The 23,429-nt window shown below is 46.4% G+C and overlaps 1 protein-coding gene across 1 annotated transcript in view; it reads right to left on the reverse strand.

Annotated features, from left to right (window-relative positions):
* Positions 1-21,172: 21,172 nt before the first annotated feature.
* The window catches only part of LOC136649618 (squalene synthase-like), a 37,110-nt gene continuing 34,853 nt past the window's right edge, over positions 21,173-23,429 (reverse strand). The window contains exons 7-8 of the mRNA XM_066626399.1: positions 22,248-22,400; positions 21,173-21,355 (exon numbers count right to left, since the gene is read on the reverse strand). Coding sequence (XP_066482496.1) covers positions 21,173-21,355; positions 22,248-22,400 — 336 coding nt within the window. The remainder of the gene's footprint in view (positions 21,356-22,247; positions 22,401-23,429) is intronic.

Here is a 23,429-nt window from a genome sequence, read left to right on the forward strand (position 1 = left end):
CTAAAGGTTGCTAACTACTAATAGCTCCCTCCATATGCAACATTCCACATAACTTTGTATCAAAATCAAGATGCAAGAAATCGACTCCCCATAACTGAATAGCTTCCTCTTGAGTACAACAATCTTGCTCCTTGGTCTTTGAACGCAACCCAGTGTAAACACTGTGCTCTCTCTCTCTCTCTCTCTCTCTCTCTCTCTCTCTCTCTCTCTCTGTGGTGAAGATTCAAACATAAGCTATTTCGAATTCTGTTTTCCAGCAGTCCTTGGAGGACTAGGCAACTTGTTTGCCCTAGCTTTAAAAAGGAGAGCTTCCATTTGTTTTTGTGGTTTTCTACTGCATTTAAAGTGGGGGGGGGGGGGGAAGGGTTGTAACTATGCAGCTGGAAACAGATTCTGGGAAAAAGGAGGAGGAAGGTAGGAAGAATAGTTTAAGATCAGCAATCTGCATACCAAAGTGAGCTTAACTGAAATGTAAGAGAGGAAACCTCACATCTTATCAGGCTAGCTTACTTATTATGCTTCATATATTGCTAGCTTATATTGCCCCCTTCAGGCAACACAATGGTACACATTGACCATGAACCCACTGATCTGTCTTCAAACACCTTGTTTTGCAAATCCCTTTGCAAACTTGGTCTAGAGCAGTGGTCTTCAACCTTTTTGGCACCAGGGACCAGTCTTGTGGAAGACCATTTTTCCACAGACTGGGGGAGGGGAGGGGAATTTTCAGGCACCTGCCCTTGCTAATGGCTGGGAAGAAGGGGGTTTCCTGAGTCCACCAGACCTTCCAAGGTCTCCAGGGGGACCTTGGTGGGTGATGCTTCCAGGGGGCCTCAGACTAGTCTCTGGGGGATGCAGGTTTTGTCACCCTGCTTTCATCCCTCTGGGGGTTACAGCCTTGAGATGGGTCCCAGGCAGGTAGCTTCACAGCCTCCTGCCTCATCATACTGCCAGCTCATCACTGCCCCCCCCAGCTTTATGGGACTAGTCAGCCTCTCTTGACCCCACCCCATCCTCTCTGGTGGGGCCATAAAGGGGCCCCAGCTCCCTATCCCTGTCTTTCCCTGGTGGCTAGCGGCACCGCCCTCGCCTCTCACAGCCTGTCTCACCCCAGCCAGCCCGCTCCCTCCTTGCCTGCCTTGCTGGGGTGTGCCTTCTACCATCCGCAGTGTTGGGGAGGTGTTCCGCCTTGTGTTGCCCATGGATGGCAGGTCCCCAAGTCGATCTGGTGAGAGCAGCCAGGAGCTGCGTATCTACATCTGGTGCCAGCCTGCCAGGTCGCCTGCTTCCATCATCATCAGCTGGAGACGGCCCAGAAGGCCCCACAGTTCTCCAGCACTTCCCCGCTGGAGCGGTGGGGCCGGGAGAGGTGCAGGAAGGCTGGATGCTCACTCCCTGACAGCTGCCCCCATGCTCTCTTGCCCTCCTCCTGCTGCATCTCCTCTGCTGAGGCCGGTCTTGGGGGTAAGTTGGGGTCTTTGGCTTCACCCAGACCCTGACAGCTTCTCTCACTCGGCTGCCGCTCACCTCCTGCTGCGTGACCTGGTTCCTAACAGTCCATGGACCGGTACTGGTCCATGGCCCAGGGGTGGGGGATCCCTGGTCTAGAGAACTTATGCCCACTTTAAGCTAATTAGTTCCCCTTTTCACTGACAATAGCCCTAGTTCTGTACTGCAGCACTGCTGGACCCCACCACTAGGGTAGCTTGCCTGTTCAGCCTGCAGAAGTCCTCCTTTCTCCACCAGCAGCTTCTCCAGCCACCGCGGCAACATCTTGGTTCTTAGCAGGGTGTGGCAGCCTCACATTAGTGTCCAGCATCTCCAGCAGTCTCTGTTCGGTCCGTCAGTCAGTTAGCCTGTCTGTCCATTCGTCCATGCTCATTCCTCCAAGCTCCTTCCTTCTGCTCTTTCAATCTCTCCAACCTCTTTCCTTCTACTCTCTCCAAAACTCTCCCTTCTCCAGGTACTGCTTTTGTCCCTGAGGGACTTGTTGTCTCTAAGCAGCTGCAGCTGTGCAGCACGTGCATTGTATGCTTGTTTTAACCCCCTGCTTCTAGATCTCCCAGAGCAAGGGGCCACTATTGACAGTACACCCTATCTCCTTGAGGGATCTTGCTCATTTCCATTACACACCTCAACCTAATGTCCGCCCTGCTGGTTAGCTAGGAAAGATCCTTTAGTTACAAAGCAAAATGCAATTTGTCATACGTATTCCTGCAGATGAGCTCCCCAAGCCAGAAGACACCCCCCCATGCCATCTGAACCACAGCCCTGAGCAGAGCAGAGTCATGCAGAGAAGAACAGGCATCAGCAAAGGCATCCATCAAACATGACAAAATGAGAGCCATAATACAATAGTGCTGGTCACACAATGCCTCCCCCCCACCTCCCCTTCCCTCAAGATCCACCTTACAATAAAATCACCCAGTGAATCAGGAAACTCGGAGGCTGTGGAACTAAAAGCAACAGCTATCAAATAACCAGCCAGCATACTAACTGATCAACCTGTTTCCTTCAGATGCAAGAGAAATTGCATCAGGTGCTCAGGGGGAACCAGCCAACAATTCACCAACCCTGCCGCCAATCAAAGCCACCAAATTCTTGCACTTTGCTTTCATAGCTAGCCAGGGTACTGGACGCTAAAGATGCCCAAACAACTCTGTGTGCCTTAGTAAGCCCACAGCCACCATGGCATTACCTCCCAGCCTGAATGAGCAGGTGGTGCCAACTTCCAAAAATGCACCTCCTAAACATGAGAAAGGAAGTCTGCAATTCCATTGTGCAGACCCAGAGCATGCCTGGCAACAAACAATGCATTAATGTGCAGGCACTGAAGTACAAAGACCCTCTGCTTCTGGATAAACTTTGAGTTTGGACTCCTGGAACCATTCTGTCCCCTAAAAGGACACTCAACTGGAATCATGTAGGATCACCAACCAGATGAGCAAATCATTGCACATAGCTGATGAAAGAAGCATGCAATGATGTGGCAGCCATAGTCCCACCTTAGCATTGCATATATGACTCAGGAAGACCATACCTGGGCAACAGCCCAGCAGGCAAAGCTGAGATGTTGTACAAGCACCTGCATGTTCAACAAAGTCAACTCCTTCGCAATGAAACAGTCTTTTAGCTTGCAGCTGGCAGGTGCCTGGACAGATGTCTGCTCTGCTTGTGTGCTTTGGGTGAAGTGGAGAAATGGCAGATTACCCAGTGCCCCACTGCAAACTATGCAATCTTTGCTTTGTCTGAAACAAGCAGAAGAATTTATGTTGGCCAAACCAGAACGTACAAAGGAGGTATGTGAACGATGTACTTCCCATCATTTGTTTTCATAAAAAGTTGTTGGAGGGAGACAGCAATGGGGAGTGGGGCTGCTTATTCCTGCTGCCACTTGCACCCTAGAAATCAACTACACCCCAGATATTTTCACACCTGCGAAGGATGGGGGAGGAGGGGAAGAAACCAGGGCTGGTGGCAAAGGACATTGGCTGTGATTGTACATTCTGACCACTCTTGGAAGAAAGTTTCGCTGAAAAGAATAGCTTCTACAAGTTTATCAGGGGATTGCCAAATATACCATGAACTCTCTCTGGGAGTTCTGGGCAACTGGGAAACTGAGCAGCAAAATGGCAGATGTGTTTCAATGTAAGTAAGTGTAAAGTCATGCACATTGGGGCAAAAAATCAAAATTTTACATATAGGCGAATGGGTTCTGAGCTGTCTGTGACAGATCAGGAGAGAGATCTTGGGGTGGTGGTGGACAGCTCGATGAAAGTGTCGACCCAATGTGCAGTGGCAGTGAAGAAGGCTAATTCCATGCTTAGGATCATTGGAAAAGGCATTGAGAACAAGAAGGCTAATATTGTAATGCCGTTGTACAAATCAATGGTAAGGCCACACCTGAAGTATTGCATCCAGTTCTGGTCGCCACACCTCAAAAAGGATATAGCAGAAATGGAAAAGGTGCAAAAGAGAGCAACCAAAATGATTACTGGGCTGGGGCACCTACCTTATGAGGAAAGGCTACAGCATTTTCCAGTCTAGAAAAGAGGCGCCTGAGGGGGGACATGATTGAGACATACAAAATCATGCAGGGGATGGACAGAGTGGCTAGAAAGACACTCTTTTCCCTCTCACATAACATCAGAACCAAGGGGCATCCACTTAATTTGAGTGTCGGGAGAGTCAGGACAGACAGAAGAAAATATTTCTTTACCCAATGTGTAGTTAATCTGTGGAATTCTTTGCCACAGGAAGTAGTGATGGCATCTTGCCTAGATGCCTTTAAGAGGGGATTGAACAAATTTCTGGAGGAAAAGTTCATTATGAGTTACAAGTCATAGTAGGTATGTGCAAGCTCTTGGTTTTAGAGGCAGGCTGCATTATTGCCAGATGCAGGGGAGGGACCAGGATGCAGGTTGTGTCTGTTGTCTTGTGTGCTCCCTGAAGCATTTGGTGGGCCATTGTGAGATACAGAAAGCTGGACTAGATGGACCTTTGGCCTGATCCAGCAGGGCTCTTCTTATGTTCTTACATTATGTTCTCAGGGGAAGCCAGTGCTTAACACATTGCCCGAAGGGGATGGGGACAGCAGATGAGGCCTCCACCATGACCTATCCCCTCTCCTAAGCTTGAAAGACCAACATGAGGTGGCCCAGTTTTGCATACAGCTGGTGCAGATGTAAATAGCCCCATAAAGGCTTCTGGGGTTTTGCCCCATAAAAACTTCTGGGGTCAAGGACCCCTTACCTTGAGGAGTCCTCCAGCAGCCACAATTCCAATGCTGGTTGTGGCGGAGGCTGCACAAGCCCTGCTGCACTGCAGCACAGGAATTTGGTTAGGATTGGGCTGTAAGGTACCTGGATTTGAACTGATGGGCAGTTTAGTCCCAAGAGTTAACTTTGAACGGCCTTTTTAAACTAATGTATTGAGAGAGTAATTCAGAGGGGGCAGATCAGTAATTGGGTGCGGACTGGCAAATTAACCTCACTGAAACCAGTAGGTGAATTCATGCTGTTGATATCAAAAGGACCACAGCCCAGGCCTTTGCCTGTTTGCAGTCATGCTGCTTTATCTCTATCCATATTGACTCAAAGAAGTACATCTCACTGAGTCCAATCTCAATGGAATTTATACTGAAGTGACTGTGCTTTGGATATGGCTGTAGCAAAATAATAAATTCTCCCCATTCTCTGGTGTGGGTTTTGCCACAGTTTGTGGCCCCATTCTTACTATTTATTAAAAGAAAAGAAAAAAAAAAAGACAACCTCCCCCTCCCATCTGGCCACATTGCAAAATTTAGGTGCATGTCTGCTTTGGCCCAAACCTTTGCTGAATTGCATCCAGTATGATGTGAATATTCTGTGTGTGGTTTTGATCTCCAATGGCTCATTCACACATGCACCACTTGGTGTTTCAGTGACTGACCGATGAGCCAGCTCTGTAATGGTTTCATATGGGAGGAGGTCCATGAGGGTGACACCATGAGTTAGTGCACTGGGTGACACCAAGGCTAGTGACACCACTACTGAACCCTCAGTATTAGCATGAGCGAGAAGAACTCCAAGGGCATCTGTAAGGGGAATGAATCCCCAGAACCCAGAAGCAACCAGCACTGGCTGGAGCCAGCCTAAACAAACAGACAAACAAACATGTTAAAATAGGGGGCAGAGGGCACCCCACTTTGTTGGAGGGCACCTCAAATTGTTGTTGACCTTGCATGTTGACTCAATGACACACCCAAAACTGTCTCCCTCTGGAGCCTTGCCTCCATCACCACAATCCTTCCTGCAAGCATCCCACTCTTTCTCTAGTGCCTCCAGCAGCAACTCAGAGGGGGGGGGGGAGAGAGAGAGAGAGAGAGAGAGAGTTATTGAACATTAATTTATTGCTAGAAGACACAGGTGCAATGAGGCAGCCAGTCTGGATTGATTAGTACCACCATTTCCTTTCAGGTACTGGAAGGACAATGCAGATATAGACAAGGATGCCAATGCTGAATGTGCTGTTTTGGGGATACCATGTAACCATCAACTCAACTGTTGGGAAAAAAGAAGCTGCGACAGAAAGTTTGGGTGTTTGTGTAAAAGAAATGCCAAAGACAAGTGGTTGAAATAGCCACAAAGCAGATCTCAGAAATGAAAGAATCAAGATGCTACAAGACCAACTGATCAAATGGAAAACTGCCTTTCTAGGTCATTTGCTGTTGCAATAGATTCATTTATTGCAACTAACAACATTTGTTTCCATTCTTTGTACTTTTGGAATTTACTTACTTACTGTCTGTATTTTTATCCCACCTTTCTCCCTGAAGTGACCCACAGTGATTTACAAAAAACAGATGCAAAAGTAGAGAAAACATAAAACATAAAAAGAGTAAATTACACAATAGCTAAAAGCTATAAAACAATTCTATTTTAAAACAGAAGAGTAGCAGCCACCACCTTATAAAAGAAGAATCATGCCTGTAAAAGCCGTTAGATTAGAAAGCTGAGAACTCAGGCTTGTCTGACCAGAAATGTCTTCAGGCCTCACTGGAAAGTCTCCAAGGAGGGAGCAGTTCACAGATTGTGAGGGAGGGAATTCCATAGAGTTGGTGCCACTACTGAGAAGGTTCTATTTCTTGATGCCACCCCTCACACCTCCATAGGCGTTGGCACTCGTAAGGGGGCCTTTTCTGATGACCTGAGGGGATGAGCTGGATTGTATGGAGTTAGGCAGTCTCACAAATACTCTGGTCCCAACCAGCATAGGGCTTTAACGGACAGCACTTTTAATTGGGCCTGAAAGTGAACTGGCAGCCAGTGCAGCCACTGGAGAAACGGCCCAACAGAGCCAAATCACCTACCTCCAGTGACTACACAGGCCACCACATTCTACACTAATTGCAGTTGCTGAACACAGGGTTGTAATCATGGGGGACTTCAATTATCCTCATATTGACTGGGTCAATTTGTGTTCTGGTCACGATAAGGAAACCGGATTTCTTGACGTGCTAAATGACTGTGGCTTAGATCAGCTAGTCAAGGAGCCCACCAGAGGACAGGTGACTCTGGATTTAATTTTGTGCGGTACGCAGGACCTGGTTAGAGATGTAAACGTTACTGAGCCATTGGGGAACAGTGATCATGCTGCGATCCGTTTTGACGTGCACGTTGGGGGAAGAATACCAGGCAAATCTCTAACAAAAACCCTTGACTTCCGACGGGCGGACTTCCCTCAAATGAGGAGGCTGGTTAGAAGGAGGTTGAAAGGGAGGGTAAAAAGAGTCCAGTCTCTCCAGAGTGCATGGAGGCTGCTTAAAACAACAGTAATAGAGGCCCAGCAGAGGTGTATACCGCAAAGAAAGAAGGGTTCCACTAAATCCAGGAGAGTGCCCGCATGGCTAACCAGCCAAGTTAGAGAGGCTGTGAAGGGCAAGGAAGCTTCCTTCCGTAAATGGAAGTCTTGCCCTAATGAAGAGAATAAAAAGGAACATAAACTGTGGCAAAAGAAATGTAAGAAGGTGATAGGGGAGGCCAAGCGAGACTATGAGGAACGCATGGCCAGCAACATTAAGGGGAATAATAAAAGCTTCTTCAAATATGTTAGAAGCAGGAAACCCACCAGAGAAGCGGTTGGCCCTCTGGATGGTGAGGGAGGGAAAGGGGAGATAAAAGGAGACTTAGAGATGGCAGAGAAATTAAATGAGTTCTTTGCATCTGTCTTCACGGCAGAAGACCTCGGGCAGATACCGCTGCCCGAACGGCCCCTCCTAACCGAGGAGTTAAGTCAGATAGAGGTTAAAAGAGAAGATGTTTCAGACCTCATTGATAAATTAAAGATCAATAAGTCACCGGGCCCTGATGGCATACACCCAAGGGTTATTAAGGAATTGAAGAATGAAGTTGCAGATCTCTTGACTAAGGTATGCAACTTGTCCCTCAAAACAGCCACAGTACCTGAAGATTGGAGGATAGCAAATGTCACGCCTATTTTTAAAAAGGGAAAGAGGGGGGACCCGGGAAACTATAGGCCGGTCAGCCTAACATCCATACTGGGTAAGATGGTGGAATGCCTCATCAAAGATAGGATCTCAAAACACATAGACGAACAGGCCTTGCTGAGGGAGAGTCAGCATGGCTTCTGTAAGGGTAAGTCTTGCCTCACGAACCTTATAGAATTCTTTGAAAAGGTCAACAGGCATGTGGATGCGGGAGAACCCGTGGACATTATATATCTGGACTTTCAGAAGGCATTTGACACGGTCCCTCACCAAAGGCTACTGAAAAAACTCCACAGTCAGGGAATTAGAGGACAGGTCCTCTCGTGGATTGAGAACTGGTTGGAGGCCAGGAAGCAGAGAGTGGGTGTCAATGGGCAATTTTCACAATGGAGAGAGGTGAAAAGCGGTGTGCCCCAAGGATCTGTCCTGGGACCGGTGCTTTTCAACCTCTTCATAAATGACCTGGAGACAGGGTTGAGCAGTGAAGTGGCTAAGTTTGCAGACGACACCAAACTTTTCCGAGTGGTAAAGACCAGAAGTGATTGTGAGGAGCTCCAGAAGGATCTCTCCAGACTGGCAGAATGGGCAGCAAAATGGCAGATGCGCTTCAATGTCAGTAAGTGTAAAGTCATGCACATTGGGGCAAAAAATCAAAACTTTAGATATAGGCTGATGGGTTCTGAGCTGTCTGTGACAGATCAGGAGAGAGATCTTGGGGTGGTGGTGGACAGGTCGATGAAAGTGTCGACCCAATGTGCGGCGGCAGTGAAGAAGGCCAATTCTATGCTTGGGATCATTAGGAAGGGTATTGAGAACAAAACGGCTAATATTATAATGCCGTTGTACAAATCGATGGTAAGGCCACACCTGGAGTATTGTGTCCAGTTCTGGTTGCCGCATCTCAAAAAAGACATAGTGGAAATGGAAAAGGTGCAAAAGAGAGCGACTAAGCTGATTACGGGGCTGGGGCACCTTCCTTATGAGGAAAGGCTACGGCGTTTGGGCCTCTTCAGCCTAGAAAAGAGACGCTTGAGGGGGGACATGATTGAGACATACAAAATTATGCAGGGGATGGACAGGGTGGATAGGGAGATGCTCTTTACACTCTCACATAATACCAGAACCAGGGGACATCCACTAAAATTGAGTGTTGGGCGGGTTAGGACAGACAAGAGAAAATATTTCTTTACTCAGCGCGTGGTCAGTCTGTGGAACTCCTTGCCACAGGATGTGGTGCTGGCGTCTAGCCTAGACGCCTTTAAAAGGGGATTGGACGAGTTTCTGGAGGAAAAATCCATTATGGGGTACAAGCCATGATGTGTATGCGCAACCTCCTGATTTTAGGAATGGGTTAAGTCAGAATGCCAGATGTAGGGGAGAGCACCAGCACGAGGTCTCTTGTTATCTGGTGTGCTCCCTGGGGCATTTGGTGGGCCGCTGTGAGATACAGGAAGCTGGACTAGATGGGCCTATGGCCTGATCCAGTGGGGCTGTTCTTATGTTCTTATGTTCTTATGAACCATCTTCAAGGGCAGCCCCACATAGAGTGCCTTACAATAATCTAACATCGAAGTCACTGTGGCATGGATCACTGTGGGCAGATCTGCACGATCCAAGTATGGGTTGCAGCTGGCAAACCACCTAAAGCTGGGCAAAGGCCCCTTTGGCCACAGTTGCCACATGGGAAGCAAGGAGCAGCTGTGAATCCAGGCGGACCACCAAGCTGCAGACCTGTTTCTTTAGAGGGAGCACAACCCCATTCAACACAGGATGATACTCTAGCACCTCCATCATGAATTTCCAGAATAGGAGAACTTCTGTTCAGGTTTAATCTCAGCTTGTTGGCCCTCAACCTGGTCCCAGCCGCCTCTAGGCAGCGCTCTAGGGACACAACAGCCACATTCGAATCTGGTGGAAAGGAGAGATGGTGGATGGTGAGCTGGATGTCATCAGAATACTGGTGGCTCCAAATGACCTTTCCCAGTGGTTTCATGTAGATGTTAAATAGCATGGGAGGCAGGATTGAACTCTGTTGCATCTCACACCTCAAGAGTCAGGGTGTTGAACTGTGGTCCCTCAGCACCACCATCTGGGACCTGTCTGCCAAGGAGAAGCAGAACCACTACCTACAACACTGTACCCTCAACCCCCAACTTGGCCAGTCAGCCCAGAAGGACACCATGATTGATGTTCATAAACTGAACATAATTATGTTCATGAACATAAACTGTGGCAAAAGAATTGTAAGAAGGTGATATGGGAGGCCAAGTGAGACTATGAGGAACACATGGCCAGCAGCATTAAGGCGAATAATAAAAGCTTCTTCAAATATGTTAGAAGCAGGAAACCCACCAGAGAAGCGGTTGGCCCTCTGGATGGTGAGGGAGGGAAAGGGGAGATAAAAGGAGACTTAGAGATGGCAGAGAAATTAAATGAGTTCTTTGCATCTGTCTTCACGGCAGAAGACCTTGGGCAGATACCGCTGCCCAAACGGCCCCTCCTGACCGAGGAGTTAAGTCAGATATAGGTTAAAAGAGAAGATGTTTCAGACCTCATTGATAAATTAAAGATCAATAAGTCACCGGGCCCTGATGGCATACACCCAAGAGTTATTAAGGAATTGAAGAATGAAGTTGCTGATCTCTTGACTAAGGTATGCAACTTGTCCCTCAAAACGGCCATGGTGCCAGAAGATTGGAGGATAGCAAATGTCATACCTATCTTTAAAAAGGGAAAGAGGGGGGACCTGGGAAACTATAGGCCGGTCAACCTAACATCTATACCAGGTAAGATGGTGGAATGCCTCATCAAAGATAGGATCTCAAAACACATAGACGAACAGGCCTTGCTGAGGGAGAATCAGCATGGCTTCTGTAAGGGTAAGTCTTGCCTCACGAACCTTATAAAATTCTTTGAAAAGGTCAACAGGCATGTGGATGCGGGAGAACCCGTGGACATTATATATCTGGACTTTCAGAAGGCGTTCGACATGGTCCCTCACCAAAGGCTACTGAAAAAACTCCACAGTCAGGGAATTAGAGGACAGGTCCTCTCATGGATTGAGAACTGGTTGAAGGCCAGGAAACAGAGAGTGGGTGTCTCTGGGCAATTTTCACAATGGAGAGAGATGAAAAGCGGTGTGCCCCAAGGATCTGTCCTGGGACCGGTGCTTTTCAACCTCTTCATAAATGACCTGGAGACAGGGTTGAGCAGTGAGGTTGCAAAGTTTGCAGATGACACCAAACTTTTCTGAGTGGTGAAGACCAGAAGTGATTGTGAGAAGCTCCAGAAGGATCTCTCCAGACTGGCAGAATGGGCAACAAGATGGCAGATGCGCTTCAATGTCAGTAAGTGTACGGTCATGCACATTGGGGCAAAAAAATCAAAACTTTAGATATAGGCTGATGGGTTCTGAGTTGTCTGTGACAGATCAGGAGAGAGATTTTGGGGTGGTGGTGGACAGGTCGATGAAAATGTCGACCCAATGTGTGGCGGCAATAAAGAAGGCCAATTCTATGCTTGGGATCATTAGGAAAGGTATTGAGAACAAAACGGCTAATATTATAAAGCCGTTGTACAAATCTATGGTAAGGCCACACCTGGAGTATTGTGTCCAGTTCTGGTCACCGCATCTCAAAAAAGACATAGTGGAAATGGAAAAGGTTTAAAAGAGAATGACTAAGATGATTACGGGGCTGGGGCACCTTCCTTACGAGGAAAGGCTATGGCGTTTGGGCCTCTTCAGCCTAGAAAAGAGACACCTGAGGGGGACATGATTGAGACATACAAAATTATGCAGGGGATGGACGAGTGGATAGGGAGATGCTCTTTACACTCTCACATAACACCAGAACCAAGGGACATCCACTAAAATTGAGTGTTGGAAGAGTTAGAACAGACAAAAGAAAATATTTCTTTACTCAGCGTGTGGTTGGTCTGTGGAACTCCTTGCCACAGGATGTGGTGATGGCGTCTGGCCTGGACACCTTTAAAAGGGGACTGGACAAGTTTCTGGTGGAAAAATTCATTACGGGTTACAAGCCATGATGTGCATGTACAACCTCCTGATTTTAGAAATGGGCTATGTCAGAATGCCAGATGCAAGGGAGGGCACAAGGATGAGGTCTCTTGTTATCTGGTGTGCTCCCTGGGGCATTTGGTGGGCCGCTGTGAGATACAGGAAGCTGGACTAGATGGGCCTATGGCCTGATCCAGTGGGGCTGTTCTTATGTTCTTCTTATCTCACAATCATTATACATATCATCTGGAGATTTGGCTTGTTGTTACTGGCAATTGCCACTAGATGGTGATAGTCAATGGCTTCATTCCAGTTGATCAGGCTCTCTATATAGGCATCAGGGCTTTGCTCCAAAGCATTATTTCAGCTGTGACTCTTTTCCCGTACCACTGACAAGTCTACAGCCATGAAGTTCCTCACTCTTCTCTTTGCAGTTGCCTTCTTTTTCATGGTAGAGACTCATCCTGCAGGACTCGATCAAGAAGAGACAAATCAGCTGGAAGAGGCTTTGGAAGCTGTGCCTAAAGACCAAGTTCTGCAAGGTGAGGCAGCACACCAGGAACCAGAAATTCCCCTTCAACTTTAATCGTGCTTGGAACTTTCACTGTTTACAAGCCGTGGAGAGCCCCACAAGCTGTGCGCTGGGCTCCCTGTAACCCCTGGACCCTGGGAGCATGTATGGTTTGTGAAAATATAGCCCCCTCCCCACGCAGGGGCCCAATTCTGGAGATCACTCTGCTATAGTGATCCTTGGGCTTCCTTCACTGAATGTACAAGCATGAACTATACTTGCCAATTCTTGATATTCCTCCCTGGAACTATAGGAGTTGGAAAATGCAGCACCTTCTCAGTTTTCTGTGCTCCACAGGTGGGAGAATTTGCCACAGGAACAGCTGACAATGGAACCGAAACCCATAAGATATGAAGCTGCTTCCTCCTGCTGAGTCAGCCACTTGGGCCATCTAGCTCAGGATAGAATGTTCTGCTTGGCAGACACCCTCCAAGACCTTTCACTGGAGGGGCTGGAGGTTGAACCTGTGTGCTTCTCCATGCAAGGATGTGCTCTGCTCACTGGGCTATGGCAGTGCTGGTGGGTGGGGCCCTTCTCTTGTGTTTATAGGTGACTTCTAAATGCTGTTGTCCCAGAATGGAAGGGAAATTGAAGCAGAACTTTAGAATCTTAGTTCCCAATCCTATCCAATCCCACGTACTGCATTCTGTGGTGGGCAAGCAGTCCCAGAGGCCTCTTCAAGGTGTGGGAACACTTGCTTCCTTACCTCGGAGCTGCATTGTGGTTGCACCGGTGCGGGAAAGTTGAATAGGATTGGGCCCTTAGTTCCCAATCTGCCAAGATATATGGGGGGGGGGGGGGCACCAAAACACAAACTGACTTACTTGCCAAATCCTTGAATGTCTTACCATTTTACTGCTCATGTGAACCTCTTGGGCCTGACATGCCAAAAAATGGGAAAATGCCTAACTAGACTCTGTTGGCGTGTTAATTCCCCCCCCCCCAAACAAAAGAGAAACAATTCTTTACATAATCATTTATCTTTTTTAAAAATAGCAGTTCAATCATGTGTGGTGCTATTTGATAAAATAATAACAAAAATGAAATAAAAGTAAAACCAACTCAGTTATTGCAGGCTAATGTGGAATGCAGGCATGTCACCCAAAACATGCATGTCATAGGTTTGCCATCACTGGATTAACGTGTGCATATTTTTATTGTCACTGATAGTTCTGGAGATCCCAAAAGTAAAAGGAATATATTCAGTTTGCTTCATACTCAGATACCGAGGACGGGGCTGACACACTGGGGCATTGGAGAAAAGCTCTTGGAGCACCAACCAGAGGAACTTGCATTGAACAGAGGGGGTGGGTTTCAAGGGGAAGGGCACAGGGACTCCACAAGCCCAGGTGGGTGGCTCCACCATTCCCCATCTGACATGCAGCAAACCTGTGTCAGGTTTTAAACCCAGTAACACAGGATGTACAGGCCCTGTGATTCTTCTCCCTTTCTCCAGATCTGGCATCCCCACTGCTCTGGAATTATTATTATTATTATTATTATTATTATTATTATTATTATTATTATTATTATTGCTTGGGAAAACCAAGCCCTAAAACCCCACAGAGCACGTACAATCTGCATATAAGGTATGTTTGAGACAGCATGAAAGCAGCACACCTCCTGGACCAGCAACTGCTATAGTAGGGAGGGTGAGACAACTGGATATTTCAGTGATATTATATGATTTGTGGAGAATCATCCCCCCCCCTTTCCAAACCCTGCAGTTATGGGTCAGGCCTGGAATCTTTTCACAAGCAGAGTTGAGATTCCCTGAAGGAGAATTCCTTTTTCCAAAAATTGAGGATGATTTTGTTGGGGACAAATAGAAAACCATACCTTGGAAAACCATGACTTGGACTGAAAACAAAAATCCAACACATCCATGTTAGGTCTCACACACAATGAGATTACACAAGTTTGAGCACAGAAAGAGGACCATATGCAAACCATGAGGTGGGCTAGGGAAAGAAAAGACTCTAAAAAACTATGCAGCAAGGTGCTTCAGATTTTTAAAAATAAATGTTTCAAAAGAGAAAGTGTGTCCCAAAGTGCCCTAGTTCAAAAATTTTGGTAAACATAATCACCTAAAATATCCCACTGGAAAAATAATTAAGTCACAGGTGTGCAATGTTCTCCCCAGTAACAGGTGTTTTAGTGATTGGAAAATGATTAATATTGCTCTACCTTGGTTTGGCAAATGTAGCTGCAGGTGTGCCCAGGCTATTTGGCTGTCGTCGTCCCCTCCATAGCATGTAGCATGTGTTCCACTTGCACAGCTGCAGTGTGTAAACTGGTGGAGGACTGGATTGGGCTATTAGTTGTCTGTCTTTCTAAATTTAAAAGCCCCATGTACTCTTAGCCTTCCTCTGCAAAGAAGGTACCCTGATTCCTTGAGGTCCTTCAACTCAGCTACTAATAGAAGCATTAAAATGATGTCATCTGTTCATACCAGGGTAGGCCAAGAGGAGAATCTGCCAAGCATGGCCAAAACTGGCCTGTGCCATGAAGCTGAAGGGTACAATCTTATGCACATTCACTTAGTAGTAACAGCCTGATCCTAACTATTTACAACAGCAGAACACAGTTCCATGGTCAAAAATGTCTATATGGAGGGGCATGCAGTGTGCCACTGGTGGTCATTGTGGAGCTGTTGCCACAAAGATTGGCAGTGTCATTGGCCTGCTGCCACTACCAGCTACCTGAGGATGAGCAGATTAGCCAGCAGCGCAGGTGGCAGGTGATGGGAGGCACAGGATGGGGGGGGGAGGAATGAAAGTTTCCGTCCCTTGATGAGGCCTCTGTGACAGTCCTTCCACTGTGCACCCTGTTGGTGCAGCTGCATAAGTGCTTGGAGGGGAGTCTGTTAGGACTGGACCTGGAGAAGTCAGTGGGGTTTACTTCTGAATAGACATGCATAAGATTGAGCTGCAAGAGACAGACATGCAAGAAGTATTACACAAGAAGTTTTATTTAAAGGAAAGGTAATTGCAGCAAAGGTTATTCATTGCTGAAAAGGGAGCAGGGGAATCATCCTTTATTGTAGGATCTCTTTAGCTGGCCAGTCTGCCTCTTCTCACTTCATCACCTCATCCCTGCAACAGATCATGGTGTGATGGTAGCAGGTCCCAATCTGTTCTTCACCTTCGCTGCAGTCATCATATCGGCAGATCCCTCCTCTTCTGAGGCAGTGGCTCACAAACCTGGCCACACGCTGGCCATTTGCTACATAGAAGAGAAAAATGAGGAACAGGAGAACAGGTCATAAGAGTTGCCATGCTGGCTCACAGCAAAGCACATGTTGCCCCCAACTTTCTGTTTCCAAAAGAGGTCGGCCAGATGCCTTTGAAAGCTCACAAGCAGAACTGAAGAAAAGACTACTCCTGTTGTTTGTCACAGCACTTGGCATTCAGAGATACAGTATCTCTGATAATGAACGTTTCACTTAGCTAAAGCAGTGAACGGCTTTTGATAGACCTCTCCATGTATGTATCTAATCTTTCTGTAAAAGCTATTTGAGTGGCCATCTCTGCATCTTGTGGCAATTAATTCTGTTAGTTTCAGATAGTTGGGTCAAGCACCACTGTCTTTTGCCATTCTTCAACCTAACTGGAGAACAAAGCAGCTGAAGATTTGAATAGCAGATCAAATGTGATCAAACAATGTGAGTTGGCAGTAGATGCTGGTTTACATATTATACTTTTTGCAGTTTTCCTTCTGGGATCACTGAGTTTTTATACCTGGGCTAAATTACCCTTTGTATTAGAAAGGCTGTCATTACCATTCTGGTAGATTCTTGCTCACTTCCATAAAATTAGCTCTAGATCTAGGGCCAGGCCAACCAGTTACCTCTTAGTAAAGCAAACAACAGGTAAAATGCCCTGTGTGTACAAGGGTGCTTTCTCTTTCAGTTAAAAAAGGCTGGTGCAAGCCTCAAACCAAGAGTCTGGCGGGCCAACCAAATACCTTTTGCAACTTTCTGTATAACCTCTAGTGCCTACTATTCTTCAGTCTGATTAACTTGCAACAAAGGTTTTCATGCTTTGGATTTTCTCACAGTGTATACCAGACATTGCTGCCCAAGAGCTGTACCTGTACCAGAGTCTAGTTGGGTCAAGATCTTATGCAAAATTGATGAGTGGACAATCTCATTTATGTCTCATGAACAATGCAGCCTATTCTCATGTAGAATTCAGAATGAAATTTCAAATTGTGGGGCCTATGTTATTTGTGGTTTGCTTCAAGAAGTTGTAACATACATGTTTTCTTCCAGGAAGCAACAAGCTTAATTGCCAAGAACAGTGAGAGCTAATCTTTCAGGGCATGATGAGGATCAAATGGTGATTGTAATGAGGTCTCATGTGGCTCTCAGCTTACACTTTACCTGGACTCAGCAGGAGAACTGCAAAGAAAAGTGGAACCAAGAGGAGAAGAACCCTCATGGCCTAGCCTGAGTAACTTCAGGGTAGCTTCAAGGTAACTAGGAAAGATCAGACAAAGGAGATAAGGATTGTTATAATCAAAGATTATATTCCTTTTTCAGAAATCAGATATAGACACATGATAGCCATGAAATAAGAGACCACTTCTGTGCACTTCCTGACATTTTATTCTTTGTCTTTTTATTTTACAAAACAAATATGCTCTACCCTTTTCCTGCTTTAAACATTTCATATTAACACCCAAAATCATTCCTTCCCTTCATATAGAACATATTAAAATGAAGCAAGAATTCATTGTGAAACTACAAAACTCCTCTGGGTGAACATAACGAACAGCCCAGTCCAAAGCAACTACCTCAGCTTTGCCGAAAGGACTCAAGCTACATCCTGAGGGGGAGTTTCAGCCTCTGGAGGCCTCCTCAAAGTAAGGGAACATTTGTTCCCTTGCCCCAGGGCAAACCTCCACTGCCAATTTTGTGGTTCAAGTCTGAATGTACCCAGGTACATGGATCAAGGCCGGGACAGAGGGATATCGGCAGAGCTACTACCTCCAATAACTGCCCCCTTCCAATCCTTGACATCCCACATTCCCACCCCAGTTCCATCCACCCACCATTCACCCCCTCCATGCCAATTTACCATCGCCAAGGCTCTTGCAATGGCTACTGTTGCCCAGCCGCTGCTGCTCAGTATTTGTGGTAATGGCCAAGCTGTGCTCTGTAGCATGTCATGTTTTGTGACAAGCCATAAAGAATGCTGTGCTGCCAGAATACAAACGCCAGCAACATTTCAGGCCCATAGTACTGTGGAGTAAATTAACCATACTGTGTAATAACTGGAACTAATCACTTAACACACATCCACTGCAGCAAAGATCCACTGAATTACCTGTCTGTAGTTTTTTGTTGTTTTTTTTTTGGTTGACTGGAAGAGATAAATCTTCGAACAATGCTACATCTGAAGGGAGGGACGGATTCTAGTACAAAGAGTGGAAATTCAATGAATATCGATCAGATAATACTTCTTATCTCCCCAGAGTACTTCACTCGTGCAGTGGTTGTTGCCAACTCAGGCTGAGAACATCTAGTATGACATAAGAGAATGAAATGCTCTCTTGCTATTGGCTGAGAAAAGTGTCATGGAAGTAAGTCCATTGTTTGTCTAGCAACCCCCTTGTTTCAGCAGTGTTCAGTTCTAGGGCAATATTAGCCAATCAGGTTGCATATATAAAAAGCTCAATGTCAGTTGACTGCAGTGGAACTCACTTGTTAAGCACTGGGTTGGGGGCATGTATTCAAGTCCTTGTATGTGGAAAAAATATTAACATATGCCTCATCTGTGTTTTGGTTATCATAGATCAGCATTTTCCAAACTGTGGGTTGTGACACGTGACCCAGTGTGAAGTGGATTGCAACCTGATGCTCGGTGCTGCACCACAAAACATTACTGCATCCTGGGGGGAGGGAGGTACTCACCCTGTGAGTAAAAATCATATAGACACCATCATTGTGGGGATGAAGGCAAATCAAAACAAAAATGTGTCCTTTCTTTTTGCTAAACCGAGCTTTGTGTTTGTCCCCATAAAACCCTGTTGATGGCACTTGTAAAAAGTTACAGGGACCTGGACCTATATAGGAGGTATTGTTATATGTAATGGTGATGTGTTCACAACATTCTCCACATATGGGCACATAGGTTGGGTGACATAAAAGTCCCCAGCTATTTATGATCTATGTGTGCATGAATAATAAGGTATTGAATCTTGTTATAATGTCGGCTGTGAAAAGGTATGTTTTTTAGATGGGGTGTCCAGGATACGGCCCTAATATATAGACCAGTTCAGCACTGGCTAAAAGTGTTTAAGGGCGCGATCCTATCCTGCGCTGGAACAGGCAAGCCAGGAGGCTTGCGCTGTATCCAGCACAGGATTGTGGCCAGCAGTGACTTCGCCAGAGGCAAGGGGACTTTTCCCCTTACACCTGGGTAAGGGCTGCTGGCCCAATGGGTCTCCTCGAACTTGCGCCACCTCTGGAGGTGGCATAAGTCCGAGGAGAGCGGAACTGCTTGAAGTTGCTCCATTCTCCCTGGGAACGGGGGTTGGGATACGGCATAACTGCCAGATCCCAGCACTGCCTCCCTCTCCCTGCCCACCCCAGGGGCCGCCCATCACCTTCCCTCCCCCCGCCCAGGAATGCCTCCCCCACACGTACCTTTGGTCCTTGTGTCGGCTCATCCGAGCCAATACAAGGAGTTGGAAGCTGGCACGGAGGTTTTCTTCAGCCTCTGCAGGCTGGCACTTCTGAGAGCACCAGCCTGGCTTCCTCCCAAGCATGGCACATTTCCCTCCCGAGCACGGCTTCCTCCCTTACGGCACATTTGCGACCCTCCAAGCACAGTTAGGATTGCACCCTAAGTGTCAGAGGCTCTAAGCCTAAGCCTCCTAGCCATGGGTCCTACTGCAAAACCACTTGAAGGGGGTCCAGGTGGGCTCACAAGGCACTGTTCATATTATCCAGCAGTGCATGAATGGATGCGTAATCACCTTGATATAGAAAGACATGCCACTTCTTCCTCCTATTAGCAGTTTCAAATATTGCATCTTCAGTTATTGTGCTCCAGCTGTGCAGGTTCCATACCTTTACTAAGCCCACTTCCCAACCCCCTGCCAAATCGAATGAGCAAGCCAGCTGTACAAAGAGTGGAGCTAGCATTCTGTGGAAATGCTTTAGCTTCAGCTATGCTAGGGAGGATGATATAAAATCAATTTTTTCTATACAAGTGTAAAGAAGTTGAGTTTCTACTTTTTGGTGTCAGGAGAGATGGTGCATTAGAGGTGTATTGGAGTTATCAGCTTTCCAGCATTTTTGACCTCTTCTCCCTCTGTGAAAATGGGTCTATAGATGTTTCATCATTGCCGCAAAGCCCTTTGTCATAATACAAACATCTAACCCAGGCGTGACAAACATGTTTCATAAAGGGGGCCAAATAGCATTCGTGGTGCCTTTGAGGGCTGGAAGTTACCTCCTTAAGCAGTAAGTGATATCGTCAAGCAGATGATGGCCCGAAATAAGCACTTTGCTTTCATGTAGGAACTCGTTAGTTGCAAATGACTGGAGGAAATATGCAAAACTTGATCATAATTTCAAAATATGGAAAGGCCCAATCATCATGCTGGGAGAGCGGAATTATCATACAAGCCACCTTTTCGTTCACACCATTTTTGCCAAGGCATCACTTTGCAGCTCAAGTGCATGATGAAGTGACTCCTTGGCAGAAGTGGCACTGCTGAAAGGGTGGGCAGCATGACAATTGGGCTCTCCTAGTGCCACAGCAGCTTCTCTCTCACACACGCACACCCCTCTTCGTCTGCCCCTTCCCCCGTAGTGCTGCTTGTCTTCTGAGGCCTCCTGTGAAATATATGAGAAAACATTTTTTTTCCCCCATTTTTGGGTGGACAACCTTAAAATAACCCTTTGGAAATCCATTTTCACTCCAAGTTGCAAACTCTTACATTAATTTAACTGAAGTCTGCCAGTAAAGAAAACTTGAGGCTTAGGGTCCAGTCCTATCCAGCTTTCCAACACCAGTGCAGCCTCAATGCAGCCCCAAAGTAAGGGCATAAATATTCCCTTACCTTGAGGATGCCTCCATGACTGCCTTCCCCATTGCAGGATGCAGCGTGTGCCCCATTGGTATGGCTACACCAGTGCTGGAAAGATGAATAGGATTGGGCTGCTAATCACACCATTGTTGTTCTAACCACTGAAATTCACCGTGGACCAAAAGACACTTTTTGCTGTCCTTGTTAAGATATCCTATTTTTTTAAAAAGCAGCTTAAACATCTTCCAGCAAAGAAACAAAATATTTAATAAGACTCGGAACAAACAGTCTGGTCTGTATCCAGTTCATGCAAAGGGTAAAGAAAGCATCCCTTGGTTGGAAATTTTTTATTTGATAAGTGCATTTAGGCAAAAACGTCCAGCCCCAACTGGCTAACAATTCATGTTTCTCTGTCCTGGGAACCCCCAAAAGTCTTCACATCTCCCAAAAAGGGGAAAGAAAAAACAAATGAGACCACATCTCTGGAGCCTCTTGCTCTGTTCTCACCAGCATGCAGGGATTAGTCTCCTGCTTTTGAGAGACTGCTCAGTGCTCAGATAGTGCTCAGATACTGCCACCAAAAGGCCACCAAAAGCATAATGCAGGACAAATAGATGGGCAAGTAATTGGTCTGGGAAACTAAGCCACTGCTGGGTTTGCACATGGAACGAATAGAAGAAACAATCTGTTTTGTTTTGCTTGAGGAAGGGTCCGTGCTTGGGATCTTCTGGTAGATCTAAGGAGAGAAGAATCCAATTCCAGTAAGAGACTGGATTAATGTTTGGACTCAAATTCTAGATTTAGCTGCCACTACTGTAGAGAAGAAAAGAACCAAAACAGCCACAGCAAAACTAACTGCCCAATCCTATCCTCCCCACCACCACATTATGCAGCTGTGCCAATGGAGACTGTGCTGCATACTATGGTGGTGAAGATGATGGGACAGCCTGCAGAAAGTAAGTAAAAATACATACCTCCCCCCACTCTGGAGGTTGTCTGATCTCCCATTAGTCTCTTCAAACCCACGCCAGCATATTTTTCTGGTGTAGGTCTGAGGAGAAAAAAGGTGTTCAAAAAGAAGGTTTAGTCACTTGCATAAGTCACTGCCCCTGAAATTCACCTGTCCCTCCCTCCCCCTTTCCACCCACATCACACCTCTGCCACCAACTTACCAATGCCTGTACCAATACCAAGATCTCTGAGCCACTGCTGCAACTCTGCCTGTTTGAGGCAGCGGCCCAGCGGTGTGTGACAGTGGTCCAGCTTTTGCACCACTCTGCCCTGCTGGAACATGAGTTCCAGCAGCACAAGGCAACCATAGGCAACTGGGCTTTGTGTGCCTTTGACTCTCAGGCACACTAATTATAATTGGCCCCATGGAGAATCAATCAGTTATGTGCTACTTTCATATTCTTGGATGCTTTCCCCAAGAAGCTCAGGGCAGTTGTTGTTCTCTCCTCCTCCCTCTGCCATGCCCATATTTTGTTGACACAATTTGCTTTGCTTTCTGCAGCTACTTTGGTCCTGTGTGCCATGGAGAGTCCAACTACAGATACTACAGCACTTCTCTTATGCCCAGGGAACCCCAGACACACCCTCCAGTTATTCTGTTGCTGGGCCCACCTGACCTCTTCCATATAATGGTAGAAGATGGCTTTGACAGCCTCCATGTTGGTGGCCTTCATCATCAGTGTGACAGCTTCTCCCTTCCGAATTGTCGTCATACACCTGAAGACTTTCTTGTTGTTGTAGAAGGTAGACAAAGTGGCTATGGACATCACCTGGGGTAGGTGGACAGAAAGCAGTCATAGAAACAAGCCTGCTCGACTCTGAATTAGGTAAGGGCTGTTCATACTCTGTGCCATAGAAACCAAAACACACCCAAAATTGTGCTGAGAAGAAGCTGAATTCCAAAATCTGTATTAATTTACAACACTTAAGATTGCTTCTCCTTTGACTTATCCTGACTCATTTCTTCTGCTTGACCTGGAATGGAGGAGAAAGGAAACTAGTGGCCTGTTCCATCACCCTCTACTTAAGTTCTCTGTATTACCAGATGTGCTCTAGAACAATTATGAAAACATGTGGACATGGGAGAGCAAACTCCCTAGGGCAGCCATTTTCAACCTTTTTCAGCTCCCAGCACACTGACAAGGCACTAAAATTGTCAAGGCACACTACCAGTTTTTTACTTACATTAAATAACTACATTACAGTTAATCTTGAATTAACACAATTAATACAATTAAATCATTACATGACAAAAAAAAATTGACAAGAAGCATGGAGAGGGAAGTATATGTGGTTTCTGAAAAGGAGGAAAAATTCTATGTTCACATTCTTATCAAAAGTGCCAGAAAATGTTGGCAAAGATAGGGCAGGTTGATCGCATAGTGGAGAATGTGGGCGAGGGGCAGTGAGGAGACATGCTTGAAACAAGTGCATGCTTAAACTGGGGGTGAGGGAGAGAGAGAGAGAGAGAATGTGAGGCAGTGATTCTGTATCTTTGGAAGGTGCTGAAAAGTGAGGGGAGGGACAGTAAGAGAGTTACTAACTGTGATTGTGAGATTTTGGGGGGGAAGAGGAGAGAGAGGTGCCAATTGTCTGCTTGTGTATTTGAGAAAAAAAGAGTGCAACCAAAAGCCCAATCCTATGCAAGCCTGCTTAGAAGTAAGCCCCATTATAGTCAATGGGGCTTACTCCCAGGAAGGTGTGGATAGGATTGTGGCCCAGCGCCCTTCCAAAGTGCAGGGAGGGTTGCTTTGGGGAGTTGCAGGCAAACTGGCAAGGAAAAGGAACTTTCAGGGACC

Source organism: Tiliqua scincoides, chromosome 1, assembly GCF_035046505.1.
Source record: "Tiliqua scincoides isolate rTilSci1 chromosome 1, rTilSci1.hap2, whole genome shotgun sequence".
Classification (NCBI taxonomy): Eukaryota; Metazoa; Chordata; class Lepidosauria; order Squamata; family Scincidae; genus Tiliqua; species Tiliqua scincoides.